This window comes from Trachinotus anak, unplaced genomic scaffold (assembly GCF_046630095.1).
Source record: "Trachinotus anak isolate AG129_WGS33_773 ecotype Australia unplaced genomic scaffold, CSIRO_AGI_Tana_v1 ptg000026l, whole genome shotgun sequence".
In the NCBI taxonomy this organism is placed as follows: domain Eukaryota; kingdom Metazoa; phylum Chordata; class Actinopteri; order Carangiformes; family Carangidae; genus Trachinotus; species Trachinotus anak.
Genome location: NW_027273877.1, coordinates 4,853,869 through 4,870,824, shown reverse-complemented (window position 1 = coordinate 4,870,824; position 16,956 = coordinate 4,853,869). Strand labels below are relative to the sequence as shown.

The 16,956-nt window shown below is 41.0% G+C and overlaps 1 protein-coding gene across 7 annotated transcripts in view; it reads left to right on the top strand.

The window, feature by feature from the left end:
- LOC139609398 (semaphorin-5B-like) overlaps positions 1-13,861 on the top strand; it is a 34,139-nt gene extending 20,278 nt beyond the window's left edge. For 6 of the 7 annotated variants that reach the window (XM_071463893.1, XM_071463888.1, XM_071463894.1 and 3 more), the window contains 17 exons: positions 614-827; positions 949-1,234; positions 1,419-1,554; positions 2,251-2,458; positions 2,679-2,886; positions 3,619-3,736; positions 3,988-4,172; positions 4,392-4,535; positions 4,842-4,989; positions 5,656-5,881; positions 6,972-7,193; positions 7,295-7,465; positions 8,941-9,090; positions 9,243-9,278; positions 9,951-10,162; positions 10,364-10,476; positions 11,423-13,861. In XM_071463893.1, the coding sequence (XP_071319994.1) occupies positions 614-827; positions 949-1,234; positions 1,419-1,554; positions 2,251-2,458; positions 2,679-2,886; positions 3,619-3,736; positions 3,988-4,172; positions 4,392-4,535; positions 4,842-4,989; positions 5,656-5,881; positions 6,972-7,193; positions 7,295-7,465; positions 8,941-9,090; positions 9,243-9,278; positions 9,951-10,162; positions 10,364-10,476; positions 11,423-11,486 (2,841 nt within the window). In that variant the 3' untranslated portion in view covers positions 11,487-13,861. The remainder of the gene's footprint in view (positions 1-613; positions 828-948; positions 1,235-1,418; positions 1,555-2,250; positions 2,459-2,678; positions 2,887-3,618; positions 3,737-3,987; positions 4,173-4,391; positions 4,536-4,841; positions 4,990-5,655; positions 5,882-6,971; positions 7,194-7,294; positions 7,466-8,940; positions 9,091-9,242; positions 9,279-9,950; positions 10,163-10,363; positions 10,477-11,422) is intronic. The other variant, XR_011685217.1, reaches the window with a different exon arrangement.
- Positions 13,862-16,956: the final 3,095 nt, after the last annotated feature.

Sequence of the window (16,956 nt, the reverse complement as noted above, 5' to 3'; positions counted from 1 at the left end):
AAACCAGTTTATCATGAGATGTCATGAAGCAAGCCACTAGAATCATCCAGCTATCAACATGAGCAAAATAAAGTAAACTAGCCCAGAATTTAAAATCTACAACATGAAACTCACATAATTGATTAGGGTTAGGGCTTTAAAAGTTGACAAGGATTCCCTCTCCTTTCATAATAAAAGGGGACTGCTACTGAAGATTATTTTTATTATCTGTCAATTTGTTATTTTTTTTATAACTGATTTATTATTAAAACTATAACATGTGATAGTAGAAAAAAAGAGAGAAAAGCAGAAAATCTTTGAATTTCAAAAGATGGAACCAGAAAAATTTTCAGCTTTTCTCTTGTGAAAATACTAAATTGACTATCAAACCAGTTGTTGATTAATTTTCTGATGATGGAATAATCAATATATTTGCTTACAATTTGAGCCACAAAAAGCAGGTAGTTCTTGGATAATAAAATAAGATATTTTTGCATCAGCTTTGTACATTTGAGAGATGGTAGAAGCTCGAGATTGAAAGTGGACATAAAACAGAAGACAATTTAATTATCTGCCAAACTCTTAATTTGAAACCCTCAGCTATGTTTACATCCTCTGTGTGTCTTCCCGTCAGATTGGTAACGTCAGTCAGGTGTTGGAAACAGTGAATGGTGTTGCCCGATGTCCCTATGACCCGCGCCACAACTCCACCGCCATGGTAACAGAGAAGGGCGAGTTGTATGCTGCTACAGTGATCGACTTCTCAGGACGTGACCCGGTCATCTACAGGAGCCTGGGGAACATGCCACCGCTGCGCACCGCGCAGTACAACTCCAAGTGGCTCAACGGTAATCAGAGTGCCACACGGATTCGTCCTGTGTTTTTCAGCCTTGTATTGACTCGTGTGACTGTTTGTGAAAATCACATCTTCCATATCTTTTCTCTTTTCTCCCCTCATGTCTCCTCCAGAGCCTCATTTTGTGTCTGTTTATGAGATCGGTCGATTTGCCTACTTCTTCCTGAGAGAAACCGCGGTAGAAAACGACTGCGGGAAGATGGTTTTCTCTCGCGTGGCCCGGGTCTGTAAGAACGACATGGGTGGTCGTTTCCTTTTGGAGGACACCTGGACCACCTTCATGAAGGCCCGGCTCAACTGCTCCCGCTCAGGAGAAATCCCCTTTTACTACAACGAGCTGCAGAGCACCTTTTATTTACCTGAGCAGGACCTGATCTACGGCATCTTCACCACTAATGTGTGAGTGGTGTTCATGAGTAACATCATTAAAGAGACGTATCACTGATTTTATATGTCAGTTTACTTGTCAAGGAGTGCTCCAAAGAAAAGAAAAGCTTGTCATGTTCCCTCAGGTTTTCTTCCTCGTTTCCTTTCACACTGAATTGCTGCAATCTGACCATGATTACATCCTCCCCTCCTTCAGGAACAGCATATCAGCTTCAGCTGTCTGCGCCTTCAATCTGAGCTCCATCACCCAGGCGTTCAACGGACCTTTCCGCTACCAGGAGAACCCCCGCACCGCCTGGCTCTCCACCCCTAACCCCATACCCAATTTTCAGGTAATTCATATTTACACAGACAAAGAGCTGGATCCAATCCACAAAACTGTTTTTCTCTCACAGTGTTGACAGATATGAGACTGATTCATCCCTCCACACTTTCGCAGCCTTTCCTCCTTGGTCTGAATTTCCCTACTGGTCAATGAAGTATTTTTTATCTTTTGTCTTTATCTTATCTTTATAAAGGAGATTTTAAAAGACTGACATCCATTTCATCTCTCTGTGCGAGTCCAGAGACAGCTTATGCAGAACAGCATAAAAATTCTCTACACCTCCAGCAATAAGTGCTTGGCAAGTTTCCAACACATTTACACAGTCCTTTCCAAACTGAGCTGCAGGGCCATTGTAAATTATATAATCTCTTCATTTCATATGCAAGAGTTTTGTTTTTTTTATTTCGGATTTGCATTTATTTAGCATATACTTACACTGTCGGTAATGACGCTCTGCAGCTCCAATTGCAAAACAAATGCCTCGGACATGTTTATTGAGATGTATGAATTAATGTTCATACATCGTGTATGACCAGCAGCACAAAGGTCTGTTTTTAGTTCACCTTCTTAAGCTGAGGGCAAACTAAACAGTAAAATTAGCTGCTTAGTGTTTTCTTGAAGTGAAACCTGGACACTCAGGAGCCAAAACCATCAATCTACATCCTTAACGCCTCAAACTGAGCCCTGCTTCTTCGGTCTTTAGTGTGGCACACTGGAGGAGGGAGGTCCCGGGGGGAACCTGACAGAGCGCAGCCTCCAGGACGCCCAGCGCCTCTTCCTGATGAACGACGTGGTCCAGCCGGTGACCGTCAACCCTCTGCTCACCCAGGACAACCTGCGCTTCTCCAAGCTGGTGGTGGACATCGTGCAAGGCCGAGACACCCTCTACCATGTCATGTACATCGGCACTGGTGAGCAAGAGGGGACAGAGCTGGGGCTGACCAAAAATAATATATTCTATTACATTGCACATTTCAAATCAAAAGTTATAAAAGTTCATTATATTTTCTAAATAATTAACTTGGCCACCTTTTATCTGCAGCAACAGGGTCTTCTCCTTTTTTATCATCAAAGTATGCAGTTACCAGTTCGCCTTTAAACCAGAGCTTCTCTCCTTCTCCATCTTGTCAGAATATGGCACCATCCTGAAGACTCTCTCCACAACCAATAAAAGCCTTCACGGCTGCTACCTGGAGGAGCTCAGGATCCTCCCTGAAGGACAAATCGGACCAATCAAGAGCCTGAAAATCCTCCAAAGTGACAGGTCCTTGTTTGTGGGGCTTGATGACAGATTGGTGAAGATCCCATTAGAGCGATGCTCCAGCTATCCAGCCGAACGGTAGGAGATTTTTAGTGTTGTTTTATTATTTAACAAAAAAGAAAGAACCCACCTTTAGATTTAGGATATGACAATATAAATATGATACAATATATATAATATATATATTTCAAGTATAAAGTGTATGCAAATCCATAATCTGCAGTCGATCTTTTAGTAAAAGTTACACTTAAGATCTGTGAGTCTGCTCAGTCAATGAATTTTCTGTTGCTGTTGGTGAGTGTGTAAATTCAGTAACTCAAAATACTTAAAAAAGATTTATTAACCCTCAGCCATTAAAGAGACAAACACGCGTGGGTGTCCAAGTCTGAAAGGCTCAGAGTAAACGCTGACAAAGATGATTATGTTAAGAGCCCATTTTATTTTGAACTGTCAGTCCATACTCTGGCAAGCCTCAGAGCAGACATTACATAAGTCGGCTGTTAATGAATTTGTTCACAGTAAATGCACCACTTGAATGTGCTGATAATCTTACAAAATACTGTATGATGTATAGTAGTTTCTCACTATTCGCCCCTCTAGCAGCCCTCTCACTTGAAACACAATAGAAACTCTTTGATCCAGAGAAAACATTATTCTAGACAATCCTGCTGATAGACTCTTTAAATGTTCAGACTGCAGGAGTTTATCATTTTGAATCAGCATTTCATCGCAAACGCAACCGCGTCGCAGGGAGTCTGGATAATTCTGCAACTTCAACAATTACTGACTAACTGTCTGATCTCATATTAGTTCCTGCATGGAAGCTCGGGACCCATACTGTGGCTGGGATCACAAACAGAAGCGCTGCACCACCATCGAGGAGAGCTCCAACATGAACCAGTGGACCCAAAACATCACAGAGTGCCCAGTGAGAAACACACACTTACTCCTGCACACTGGTCTTTACTGCATAAGATGTATTTAAAATGCTGAGCTGTAAATAGAAAGTTAATGAGAAGTTCCTTCGTAGAAAATGTCTAAAAACAAACATCCACCTTTCTTTTACCTGAGATTATTGCGCCTTATTGAAAAACCTGTCAGGACATTAATAAGATTTTCAGGGTGTAGGCCAGTTATGGTGACTTATTCGTGGACTTTCCTCTTAAATCCTTTCTGGAGGTGAGGAACCTAACGCAGGATGGCGGTTTTGGTCCTTGGGCACCATGGCAGCCCTGTAACCACGATGACGGCGAGGGCTCCATCAGCAGCTGTGCTTGTCGGTCCCGTTCATGTGACGGACCGGTGGCCCAATGTGGTGGGGTCGAATGCAGGGGCCCCACCATCCAGGTGGCAAACTGTTCCAGGTACATCTCCTTATGCAGATCTTCATTATCTCAGATCTGACATTGAAATGAACCATGTTGGACATGTTTGGTGAAAACAAGGAGTAATCTTCATTGCTTCAGAGATTAATTATCAGGGCAGAATTAGCTAAATAAATCTGAAAATGTGTTATGTTAATACGACCTGATTTTTCATACAGTCACGTGGTTATTTCATTTGATTTGTTTCCTGTTCTTCAGGAATGGCGGCTGGACTCCTTGGTCTTCATGGGGCCAGTGCAGCAGCACTTGTGGTATCGGATTTGAAGTGAGGCAGCGGTCCTGCAACAACCCCTCCCCTCGCCACGGTGGACGAATCTGCGTTGGCCAGGGTCGGGAGGAGAGGTGAGGAGTAATGTGAAGATGTAATCATCATCACCATTGTTAGAAACATCATCAACAGTCACCATTACTGCACCGCATTGTTAAGATTTAAAATATCACCAGTTTGGATACAAATGTCATCAGTGACAGTAGAAACCTTGTCAGCCTGGGCAGAAATGTCACCACTGTTTCAGCCAGATGATAATATGACAATAAAAAAATATTCTTAGATAAAACCAGGTAGACCTGATCATTCATTCGTTACTGTTTATCCAGATGAAGGCTGCATATTGACTCCAAGACTAAGTAAAGTCTTTGTGTTCCCAGACTGTGCAATGAGAAAAAGCCTTGTCCCCTCCCAGTGTTGTGGACAGCGTGGAGTCCCTGGGCTCACTGCAGTGCTGAATGTGGAGGTGGGGTCCACTCCAGGACCAGAACCTGTGAGAATGGAAACACGTGTCCTGGATGTGCCACGGTACTGCAGCACTTGGATATTAGAAAAATCACAACCACGCTGAATAGTCAGACAAAAAGTCAGGCTTGTTGTCCACAGTTGTTGTGGGTTTTCTCTTACTTACATCACATGTAGATTAAAGAGCATAGTAAACAAATACCCATAAAATAAAACCATAGATAAAAACATCAAACTTAAATAAAAACCTGAAAGGAAAAGGGGCTCTCAGGGCAAAAATACTGTAGCTGTTTGGTATCAGGCACATACTGTTAACCTTACACTGCTCTGTCTCATACTGTCTCACATGTTTACCCCCAGTCAGTGAGATACTGCAGGCCAGCATATGTAAAATGGAAGATTTTTAATGTTATATTTCTGAAACCATGATTAACTGACTGTGGAGCATCATTTTATGTCCTCATCTCGGTGCAGCCTTGTTTAAACAGTCCCATTCAGCACAGTAATTAGCTGCATAATTAACTCCCTCCAGGAAAAACTGTAATATTTGTGTTGTTTAGCAAAGTCTATTAAGGCAGCAACGTGTCTCCGCAAGATGCTTGTAATGAAATACTGGAAACCCAGGATGTATGGGTTTGGGAGATAAATCAAACATGCTTCAGTCTGTGACACAGCAATGGGTTTCCATTAGCATTAATGGTGATAGGCTTCATCCATTGTGTCCTCCAGGAGTATAAGGTCTGTAACCTGGAGGCTTGCCCTGAAGTACGCCGCAACACCCCCTGGACGCCCTGGATGCCGGTCAACGTCAGTCACGATGGGTCACGACAAGAGCAGAGATTCAGGTACACCTGCCGGGCACTGCTCCCCGACCCCCAGCAGCTCCAGCTGGGCAAGAAGAAGATGGAGACCCGGTTCTGTCCCAATGACGGGTCTGGAGCCTGTCAGACTGACTGTAAGTACAGATGATGAGCAATGAAAAACAACTCACATCAGCTTCACAACTCTCTCCCCTCACACTCTGCAAATCACAAAGGCAGCAGCGTTTCGAGGCACAGCTGGAGCTGTGATTACCTGTTATAGAATGCAGATGTGTCCAGATGCCACAACAACCTGGGTGTCCCGTAACTTTTTAGGTTTGAATTTGTGAGTATTTATTTTTGTGCAGCTGCTTAACTTGGATTAAAACAGTTTAAAAGCAAAACAAAGCCTGGTCCAACTCTAGTTCAGTCTGATATTTTCTATCTGTAAAACTGCATCTGTCCGGGTTTTTAAACAGTGTCCCAGGTTGCTGTGATAAATACAGCTGCTTTCCTGTCTGTGGACATCAATCAGCAGATTGATTACACATCATTGAACCATTATGTGGAAGCAGATGTCCACTTCCTCCACTCCACTCTAAGACACGCGCAGGTTTCTCCTCATGGAGTCCGGATTATTTCACACAGCATGAAAATGGGATTTTGATATCAAATCATTTTGGATATTTAGCCCAAAGTAGATAAATCTGATGAGCTGAAGATGTCAATTTGCTTTCATCTTGACTTGTGTGGCTGCTCTCAAGCTCATGCAAATAGGAAAAAAAAAAAAAAAACAGAATGAAATATTTGTGCCGGCCTCATTTAAAAGCCTCAGGAACCACTCCCGATTCATATGTAAATAATTTGTGATTATGGATGCCAATGTGTGTGTGAGTGTACAGGGAAAACTAGTTCATTTCTCAACGTGACCCACATTGCACCTCACTAATTAATGTTTCATGAAAGGGCGTCTGTCTGCTGCGTTTGGCAATAAAAAGGTCGGTGATTCTTATTTGAACTTAAAAAGCACTTCTGAGCATTTACTCATTTAGCAGCTTGTGTCAAATGATGTTGGGGTCAACTTTCATTCTCTCTCACTGGGTGAAGGTTGTTTCATTTTTTTTTATCTCTGAAGAGATAAAATGTGAAGCTTATGTGAAGGGGACTGAAAAAAATAATTGCTTTATTTATGGTGATATTAGTCAATTTTAGTTTGTAATAAAGCAAATAAAATGTGTTTTCCAGCTCTGGTTGAAGACTTGGTGAAGACCAGCGGCCGAACTCTGTCCCAGCCCCAAGGTGCTCGCTGGGAATCCTGGGAAACGTGGTCCAGCTGTTCACAGCAGTGTTCCAGAGGCTTCCGGACCCGGAAACGCAGCTGCTCAACAGCAGAGGGCAGGACCAACCCGAATGCCTGCGTAGGATCCCCTGTGGAGTATCAGGACTGCAACACTCAACCCTGTCCAGGTAACTGCAAAGTTCCTACAGTTTTTCTACAGCAGAAAAATGTATTGTATTGTATTGTATTATTATATAAATAAAGTTCATTGTGTGTGTGTGTGTGCCAGTGAGCGGGGCCTGGTCCTGCTGGTCCTCCTGGTCCCAGTGCTCGTCCAGCTGTGGAGGCGGACACTACCAGCGAACTCGGACGTGCAGCAGCCCGCCCCCTGCCAACGGAGGAGATATCTGTATAGGCCTGCACACTGAAGAGGCCCTCTGCAACACACATGCTTGTGAAGGTATGAAAGCATATGTGAAGTTGCACTGCAGAAGATTTATTTTCTGATTTGGCTGCCGTATGATCAATAATGTAATCATTTAGCAGCGTGCATAGCTGTTTGCCACAGTTGCCTTTCTGGTTCCACTACCACTGTTAGAAATATTAAACTGCAGTAATAGTGGCTTTGTAGTTTTCTCTGAGTCATAAATCAGAGCAGAGATTCAAACAGAAATTAGTAAAATGATGAAACAAGATGTACATATTAAGAAAGTGCAGAGGAAATTTTCTCTTCTATGTAAATCTGGTCCTTTTTATCTTCTTCTGTCACAGCAACAAATCATTTATGTTAGGGCTTTTGCAGACTTCACATATTTTAATTGCCATTTTTCCACCTTTCAGACAATTTGCAGGTTTAAGAACTTTGTAACTTTGGTTTGAAAAGTGCTAAACAGAGTTTATTGTCATTTATCATAATTATTACACCATAAATATTCTCCATAGATCCCCCTCCTGTCCCTAGATTAAATAATGGTGTTTGTATGGATGTTGATGGGAAATCTCCTCCACCCAGCAAGTGGTGAATCAATATTTGTGTTGAGAAGGCAAACAACATGGTTGTTGGAGCTTATCCCAGCATGCATTGGCTGAAAGTCAGAAATAAAAAAAAAAACATTCATAAAAAAAAAAAGCCTCAGATTTTACAACTGTTCCAAAAATGGACAGATGCAACTGTTGTAAACCTCCATTTATTTGCAAGTAGGGACATGGGAGGCAAATTGGTGTAATAAACGTCTCATCCATTTTACACTTTTGGTCAGTAAACAAAGTAACTCCAGCAGGAGCACAAGGAGGCTGAACTGCGACTGGCTGTTGAGTGATGATGACCACAGCACTGCGGCCAACATTTCTTGTAAACCGTCCACACAGTTTCTCTGGTCACTGGCTTCCTGTCAGTGGCTCTTTGAAAGCACAGTTAGGAGAATGACTTCTTTTTTTTCCCCAAGATATCTCATTACAAGACGGCTACCTCTTGCAGTCTTTTTGGTGGTAGCCAATATGCAAAATTCCTAATGCTCTTCCTGAGTCATCTCCTAAACAGCAGACGTGAGTCGGGTCTTGTTACATAATCCAATTAAATTCTAAATAAATACCTTTTTAGGGCTTTCTTTTGAAGTGGAGGTATTTAATATAGGTTGGCAGTGATGTGCTGATGCTATGTCTTTGCTGCAGGATATGAACCAAGAGGATAAGGACACAAAAGCAGATCCCAAAACATCGTTCATTGAAAAAATCTGTTTATATTTATTTAAAGTATTTTTAAAACAGCATTAGAGCATTAAAATATATATTCAAACTTATCTCAGCAGTTTAAAAAGTCTTTCTTGATGTTTAACAAAGCAACAGGCATCAACTACCTGTAAAGAAACCCAGCTATTAGCTAGGTAGTGACTTGGTATTAATTACTTCTGTCTGCTCTTTGCTTTGGGTGATCAGGTTGGGGTGAGTGGACAGATTGGGGGGACTGTGATGAACAAGGTCTGCAGCATCGCGCTCGTCGCTGTGGTGAGGACCAGGAGGCTGAGGCCAGTCCCTGCCAGGGCAACCTCACTCAGTCCAGGCCTTGCCAGCCCCATGAGGTGCCAGGTAAACACACGTTCTTATCAGGAAACGGTTTAATTAGGAAGTTTGTTATGTTGACTTAGTGTCTGTAGGAATTAAGATATTTGAGCTGCAGTGATTTTACTTCTCTACATTGATTTTTTCTCTCTGTTTCATTGCGGTCTGTCTTTCTCCAGTCATTTTACCCGGACAGGAGGACCACAGCTGTGGAAGTAAGTCAAAACCAGTAACAGCTCACACACACACACACACACTCCTGCATGTGTGTACTTATGACTGTAATTCCCAACAGAAAATCGTCCAGGTTTTATGTCTTTGCTCTCCTGTTGGATCCAAAGCAAATCAATGTCATCTTGGTTTGATTGCAGCCTCTGAACACGTAGCAACATCTAGTTATTGTCCCAAGGTTACAGAGTTATTGGCTTCTTTTTTTTTTACCCGTGCACCACACAGTTGGTTGCATATTGACTTTTGTCAGTGGCTTTGGCCCCATGTGGCGCGGGATTGGCCAAAGTGTGGAATCATTATTGGTCTGTTGATGAGGTTTCATTGCAGCCAGATACCAACATCAATTTTAAGTTTTTTAAGCCATCTCTGAAAACTTCTAGATATTCATGGTCTCTAGGTGTGGACAGTTTGCAGCCTAAGAAAACCCCTTAAAAGAGTTGATTGCATGACCTGTTACGTGTAGCTTTTTTCATATTAGAAGGTTTTGGCCGCTTACTGCATCGTTTATTTTCTTCCTTAGGGTTATACAATATCCTTAATCTCCTCAAATGTCAATCATGTCAGGTACTTGTTCCTTATGAAACCATCTTTTAGTTTATTAGTTTGTCTCACCCTCTGTCTCTTGCCCTCTCCCTCCTCCACCCCTCTGCTTCCAGCCTTTACCTTGTTCCAGCTGGTGGCCGTGGGCTTAGCTAGTTTCTTCGCAGCAGCGTTACTGTCAGCGCTGGCCTACACCTACTGCCACCACCTGAACCGGCCTTCGGCCGAGTCAGCGGTCATCCACCCCAGCACACCCAACCACCTCACCTACAACAAGCAGGGCAACACGGCGCCAAAGAATGAGAAGTACATCCCCATGGAGTTTAAGGTAGGCTTTCATTTTCTGTGAATTTTTAACAGTGGTGCAACCCATTTGTTGGTTGATCGTGACACTTAACTCTATCAGAGAGTAGAGAGAGACAAGAAAAACAAGGAGATGGTGCAACAAAATAACTGAAAAGTGATTGTTGTTCATTTCCTGTACTTTGTTCCTTTATCTGACGACAAATTTTTTGTCTCCACACTGTAGACGCTAAACAAGAACAATCTCCACGTGAACGACGAGACGTGCAACCACTTCTCCTCCCCACTGCCCTCCAGCAATATGTTCACCACCACCTACTATCCTCCAAGCCTGAGCAAGTACGACTTCCATCCAGACTCCCCCTGCAGGACCTACATGCACAGCTGAGAGGAGGCCAGGCTCATTACTCACCACAACGCCAACATGAAGGGTTTCCTCATTCAAAACAAATACACAGAGATTTTGATAGATTATCCTGTTGGTCGAGAAAGTCTTAAACACCAAAATCATCCAGTCACTTGTTTTGATCTTTGTATTCCTGTTAGTCTATGTGATCTACAGACATCACTATAATCAGCTTAAAAGAGACTATTTCTTCAGTAGAGAGTAGTTGGGTGAAAGGTGAATTCTCATTATTCTCCAGTCTATTTGGATGTAAGAGGCAAACCTGGGCAAATACAAATTTATAATGGCAATTTTGCTTTTGTCAGACAGTGGAGTGTAACTGGAGAGACTGGAGACAGTGTGAGAAGGTTCAGAGCACGGTACAGTGTACAAATAGTTAATGAATGAAAGGAATAGTTTGACATAGTGGGAAATATACTTATTCACTTTATCTTGAATGTTAGATTAGCAGATACCACTAACCAGGAGACTGCTAGCTTAGCTTAGCATATAAACTGGAAGCAAGGGGAAACAGCTAGCCTGCCTCTGACCAGAGTTCAAAAACACACATATTCCCTCCCTTTATTGCCACTTACTAACATGTTGCATCTCATTTTAATGGATTAAACAAATGAGATACAGGTTTTAAAAGTGATGGCTGGTGCATTATTGACTGTGGACAGAGCCAGGCTAGCTGCTTCCGGTCTCCATGTGAAGCTAATTAGCTGACCATGTCTTGATCATAACTCTATATGTCACGCACAGACACAAGATTGATATCAATGTTTTCTTTTTACTCCCTGAAAGAAAGTAAATAAGCATATTTCCCAAAATGATTAACTATTTCTTAAAGGGTTTTGCGCACTTGCCAACTTACTGCCCCCTCTCCTCCCCCCAAAGGAGGAGCCATGTTTTCAAACTACCACCTACAACTGAAACCTTCCTCTCACTTCACCCACCCTGAGGTGCTCCACTTGTGCTCAGGGCAGAGTGACAGCAGGGTATGGACCCCGAGGTCCAGGGCTTCAACTAAACTTCAGACACTGTATGTACCTGGATTCCCACTGGACTGAGACGAGACTCATCTGCTGCTTATGTATTTCATGTATTTTTGGCAGGTGAGTTCAGATGAGATCATAATACTGTATATGTATCATATTGGCAGCTTGGACACTTACTAAGTGTGGGTTGCCATCAGTAAAAACTGATATCTGTGAAAAAAAACCCACAAATCATCCCCACACATCGGTCGCCACTGGGTGTGAATGGTGGGAACAAAAGAACAGAGACTTGCAGATTTCTGGCTTATTTGCTTTAATTTTAATGTTTAGCAATGGAAAACACTGAAGAGGACGTCTTTGACAGGCCTCACTACGTACTGTACATCACTGGAGTCTGCTGATTTAGATGAATTGTTGTAGAGGTGTTATATCTATCTCCTAAAAAAACAAAAAAAAACATGGTTGATTTTCTGCTTTATAAGGGGCTTTTTGTGTCATCCACTCCTGTTTTCTGGGTCTTAATACATTAAGGTTATTGCTCACCAATCACCAAATACAATACAGCTATACCTGTATATTTCAGAGCCTCTCACAAGCGCATGAATTTACCATCAGCCTTTTGCAAAAGTAACACTACAATATGTATAACTGATGGATTAACTTGCTCAAGCAGGTTTCAAATCTTTACATCTTGTTTGTCATAGTGTACTGAAATGAGTGGAGAACAATGGCTGCCTAGAAGGTAAGAAAAATACAAGACTGTTGTATGTAGAAAATGTTCTGCATAAATGTAATAAGTTATAGCTCTGAGCTTTGTTTTGATAAAACATGCTAAACACTGGTTTGATCTAAGGCACAGCAAAAGTGATTTTCATGGACTATAACTCACATTTTCTCTTATGCTTCTGAACACAACATGTAAAACACAACGCACACATCTTCTGACCTTGCATGATTTCCTCCCACCATCCAAAAACATACAATTTAGATGAACTGGATAAACTGTCCATAAATATGGATGTGAGTGTGCACAGTTGCTTGTCTGTATGTGAAGTTAAAATCATATTAGGTATGAATGCAGGCCTCTTACCTCCTGGATGGAGTCTCGCATTTACCAGGCGCTTGTATAAATATGTTTTTCACTTTTTTTGTTGCTTATTTCAACAAACTGTGGATTATGTGTTACACGATCCCTGTCATATACAAATACATCATTTGTACAGATTTCAGGGGAAACAGGAGTGTCATTGATAATATTGCCTCATTTAAAACCATGAGGATATTCATGTTTTCTATATTATTGGAAACATTATTCTCTGTGTATGTTGTTATCCATACATGTTGAATATGCCTGCCTGTATTTTTGCATGTTCAGCTCACTCGCTGTCCACCGACTTAAAGACTGGCAATTTAATTGGACTTAATCAGCTGGAAGTGTAGCGATTGATCTGTCTGTGTTTTCCCTGTAATTAGTACCAAGCTATGTTTGCAGGAAACGTCTTGGAAATTATTAAAAAATTATTCTGAAATTATAGACATGTAAAATAAAATAAAACATTTTCACAAGTTGTACTGCTGAAAAATAAAACAAATTGCAGGCTTTTAAAGCCGCAGTATGCTGGTAGTATGATAAAAATACACTGTCCCCTACATTCATGAATCTGACCTTTGCTGGGATTTCTCATTTTTCTGCAAACAAAACTATACACTATCAGGATAATATCAGACTAAAGTCACAGAAAAAAATACATATAGGTGCTTTAAACAATGCTAAACCTTTAAAACATGTTCAGATATTCACCATCTGGGTTTTCTGTCTCATTCCATAACAACATTGTTGATATTTAAGTTAACCTGTGCTGTGAAATGTATGTTGCAGACAGCATCTTGCTTCGAAACTGTAAATACCAAGAAATGAATCCAGGTGTTTCTCACCTTTTGCAGTGTTATGTAGCATGAAACAAACAGCCCTGACAGTGTGTGTGTTAAAGTTTGGGTGCTTGCGAACAGGTAAGAGCATGCACTGACACACTTACAAAACATGTTTGTGTAAACTGTACAGATGTGTTTGTATGTATTTGGCCAAGATAATGGAAATACTCATTTTTAGAAAGTTGTGTTTTGTATTTAAAGGCCTCCTTTGTTGTGAAATCTGAGATTCAGAATATCCTCACAATTTGTCAATGGATCCCTGAATGGAAACTTCTGCTGAAAATGATTGGTGTGAATATGACTAAACACTGCCTTTTGGACACTGTGAACTTTTGGTACTCTATATTTTTGTATAATGTACACTGTAAAAAAAATCAAGATGAATAAATCAATTTTGGTGCCAATATTTTGATTATCAATGCTAAAAGCTTAACCATGAGTTTTCAAAAGAAATATGATAAAATGATTTTTTTAGATAACACAACCAGTCACTTACTTGAATAAGCTTTTGATATATATTTTGATTTTTTTAATCACTAATTTTGAAAGCACTGCATAGTAGCTTTAAGTCTTTTCATTAGCTTTGCATCAAAGATTTTTCAATTAAAAATACATATAGTGTATAAAAACATCTTCAATTCTACTAAAGGTAGTAAAACCTACCTTACCTGTGATAGGACTTTACGACAGGGTATTAAAGACCTATGAAAAACAATGAAAATATTCACAGTCAGAGTCTGTGAATTTACAGCATTTTGCTTGAGAAATTATGTAAATGATAAACACACAATGAAAAGTGTTGCTGACACATTAACTGTCCGTCCAGCAGCACAGCACAGTTAATATCCATGTCTAAGTAATAAGTAGTAATGACATTTGAATTATTTCATTAGGAAAATGTTGCAACAGGAAATAATAAAACCCCAAAACCCAGTGAGGAACACACATAAACATGTTAGTGACTGTTACTATTGAAATGTCTGAGGGTCTTTCTTTAAGCTGCTTTCTCTTCTGGAAATAATTCATACGTGACATATTCACATATTTTTAGTTTCATCTTTCCAGTTCCCAACACTGCACCACAAAATGGTCCCTCTCTTTTAAGTGGTTTGACTGATGCACAAGCAGGAAGACAAGGTGCTCTTCTTTTAGGGACTTCGCTCCATCAGCCTGCCTTTTGTCTTTAATAATTGACGGTGCTTGAGAGCAGACATGCATGCAGGTAAGTCATAAAGACCTTGAGCTCTCTGTATAGCGTGGCGATTATGTTTCTATTCTGCAGGTCAAGAGATCTTTCCTGCTGAATAATAGAAGCAATGGAAGCACCTGAAAAAGGGGAAGGGCAGTACATTTGGATTTGCACACTAACCCGCTCTTGCCCATTTAGACCCCAGCATTTCCATTGTCACTGTACTGTAAATGGGTACTTGAAGATGAGCGCCCACATGGACCCCACTTAGCTCCTCTTGGCCCCATAACCCACGCAGACACTCATAGAGCCTACATGATGTTTCCATATCTGCAGGTGATGCAGATGTTGTATTGATAGTCTCAGAAAAGATCTCTTGCTGTTAATGCTTCCGTGAGATAAAAGACAACGCGGGGCTCAGTTCTCGGAAATCCTGCTTTCCCTGATTGAAGCTATAATCCTGTTTGTGTTTCCCATTAACACTGGACAGGTGGTTGAGCAGCGTGGCCTGATCACTGCAACAACAGCCCCACGGTGGAAAAGCCACACCTCACTGCCAGAGGGTACGCAACACATTCTTGCACAATTAAAACACTATTTAATTTTATTTAATAATAGCATCCATAAATCTGTTTTTCTGCAAGTATGTGCAAGTCTAGGTTGCATTTGACACATTGCATGCTGGGATAGACTCCCTCTTCTTGAACATAAACTTAATAAGTGCATGCAGTTGACTTTAATGTTTTAATATCTGTTTTATTCCATGTGATTGGATGACCTCACATTTTTAATAGTAGGCCAGTGTCGACCCATCCACTGCCAAATGTTTTAAACCGCTGAGTTCTCACATCATTGCTCTGAGCAGACTGCACTCTAGTGTTTATCGTTCATAGTCCAATGAGCAGCACTACTCCGCTGTCTGAGAATTTAATCTGCTGGTAAAACCACTGGGACACCAAAATAGACAACCATCGTGTACTGGTGCTCTGCGTTTATTTATTTATTTATTTTTTTCCATTGGAATTTTAGCAACTGGGAAAACTGGAGCAAAAGTCCATAAATTTTACACAGAGTATAGAAGATGCACTCATGTTCATGAAGAAGTCACTGTTTTTGTCGTCTTGTAATTCCTTATAAATCCTTAGTAAATGTTTTCCTCCACCTCATAAAAAAATTTAATTTCCCAACAGCTTTGACTGTATTTTCAACCATAACCATTTTTAATGCAGACATATTTAATTGCTGGTGCTTTTAGTTTTGCCTCACAGGTCAAACTCAGGGCAATGAGATCGCTAATCCGCCTGGATCTTTTGGAGGGGAGGGGGGGGTCCTTTCGAACATAATTCCTAATTTTAACTATTGACCTAAACATACACAGATCAATAACACATAACTGCTCAGTCAAAAAAGCATTTCTAAATATGATTTTTGCCCAATTTGTTGGGGATATTAATAAGGGAGCTGGCTGTTCAGTCTCTCCTCATCAGACAGAAACCTTGGTTTGTAAACTTCCTACAACACTGACCAGTAACTACATCAGTCGAAAACAGAGCAAAACAGCTTAATCCTCCCATTTAAAACTCAGTTAATCCACCGCATTCACTCCTCTGAAGATTTGCCTGATCAAAGTGTCTCTGAACATGAGAAGACATAAGTCCATGAAACAAAGTGGGTCTTTTTCATTTGTTCGACAGGCGACATGAAAGTGCACATACAGAGCTGTGACCGTGTTATTTGTCACTTCTGGGACTCCGTATGTCACATGTCTCAAGTAAAATGTCTGTTTGCTTCTGGTTTCTGTGCCACTGGAGCATGATGTTTTTATCCATGAGGTTGTCCAAAGTGGTTTTATATGTGGACCATTCCTCAGTGTGCACAGGTTGAACAGACTGGACGAAGGAGGACACGGCTATTTAAAGCGTGGTGACTAAGATGTTTCGAGGTTGTCAATATAACTGCTTTATCTGCCAGGTGAGTGAAGAGACACTCAGGTACCTTGCAGAAAAAGCACGGAGCACTCATCGACTCAGTTGTCTGACTAAGTAGCAAAGATGGATGAGGAGCAGCATGTTCTTGGTTATTTTTGTCCACCGGTAGGGTCAAAAAAAAAGAAAAAACCATAGCATCAAATTGCTCCTGTTAGCGTTGCAACTTCAGGCAGATGTGAAACGTATGTGTATCTGTTTTACTGCAGCAAAAGTGGTGTTAAGTAAAGAAGTAAAGAGAAGGAAAATGATTTTTAACTTGGGAAAGAAAGTTTCAACACCATAGCTAATGAAATAAACATGAAAAAAACATGTGATCAAAAGCTG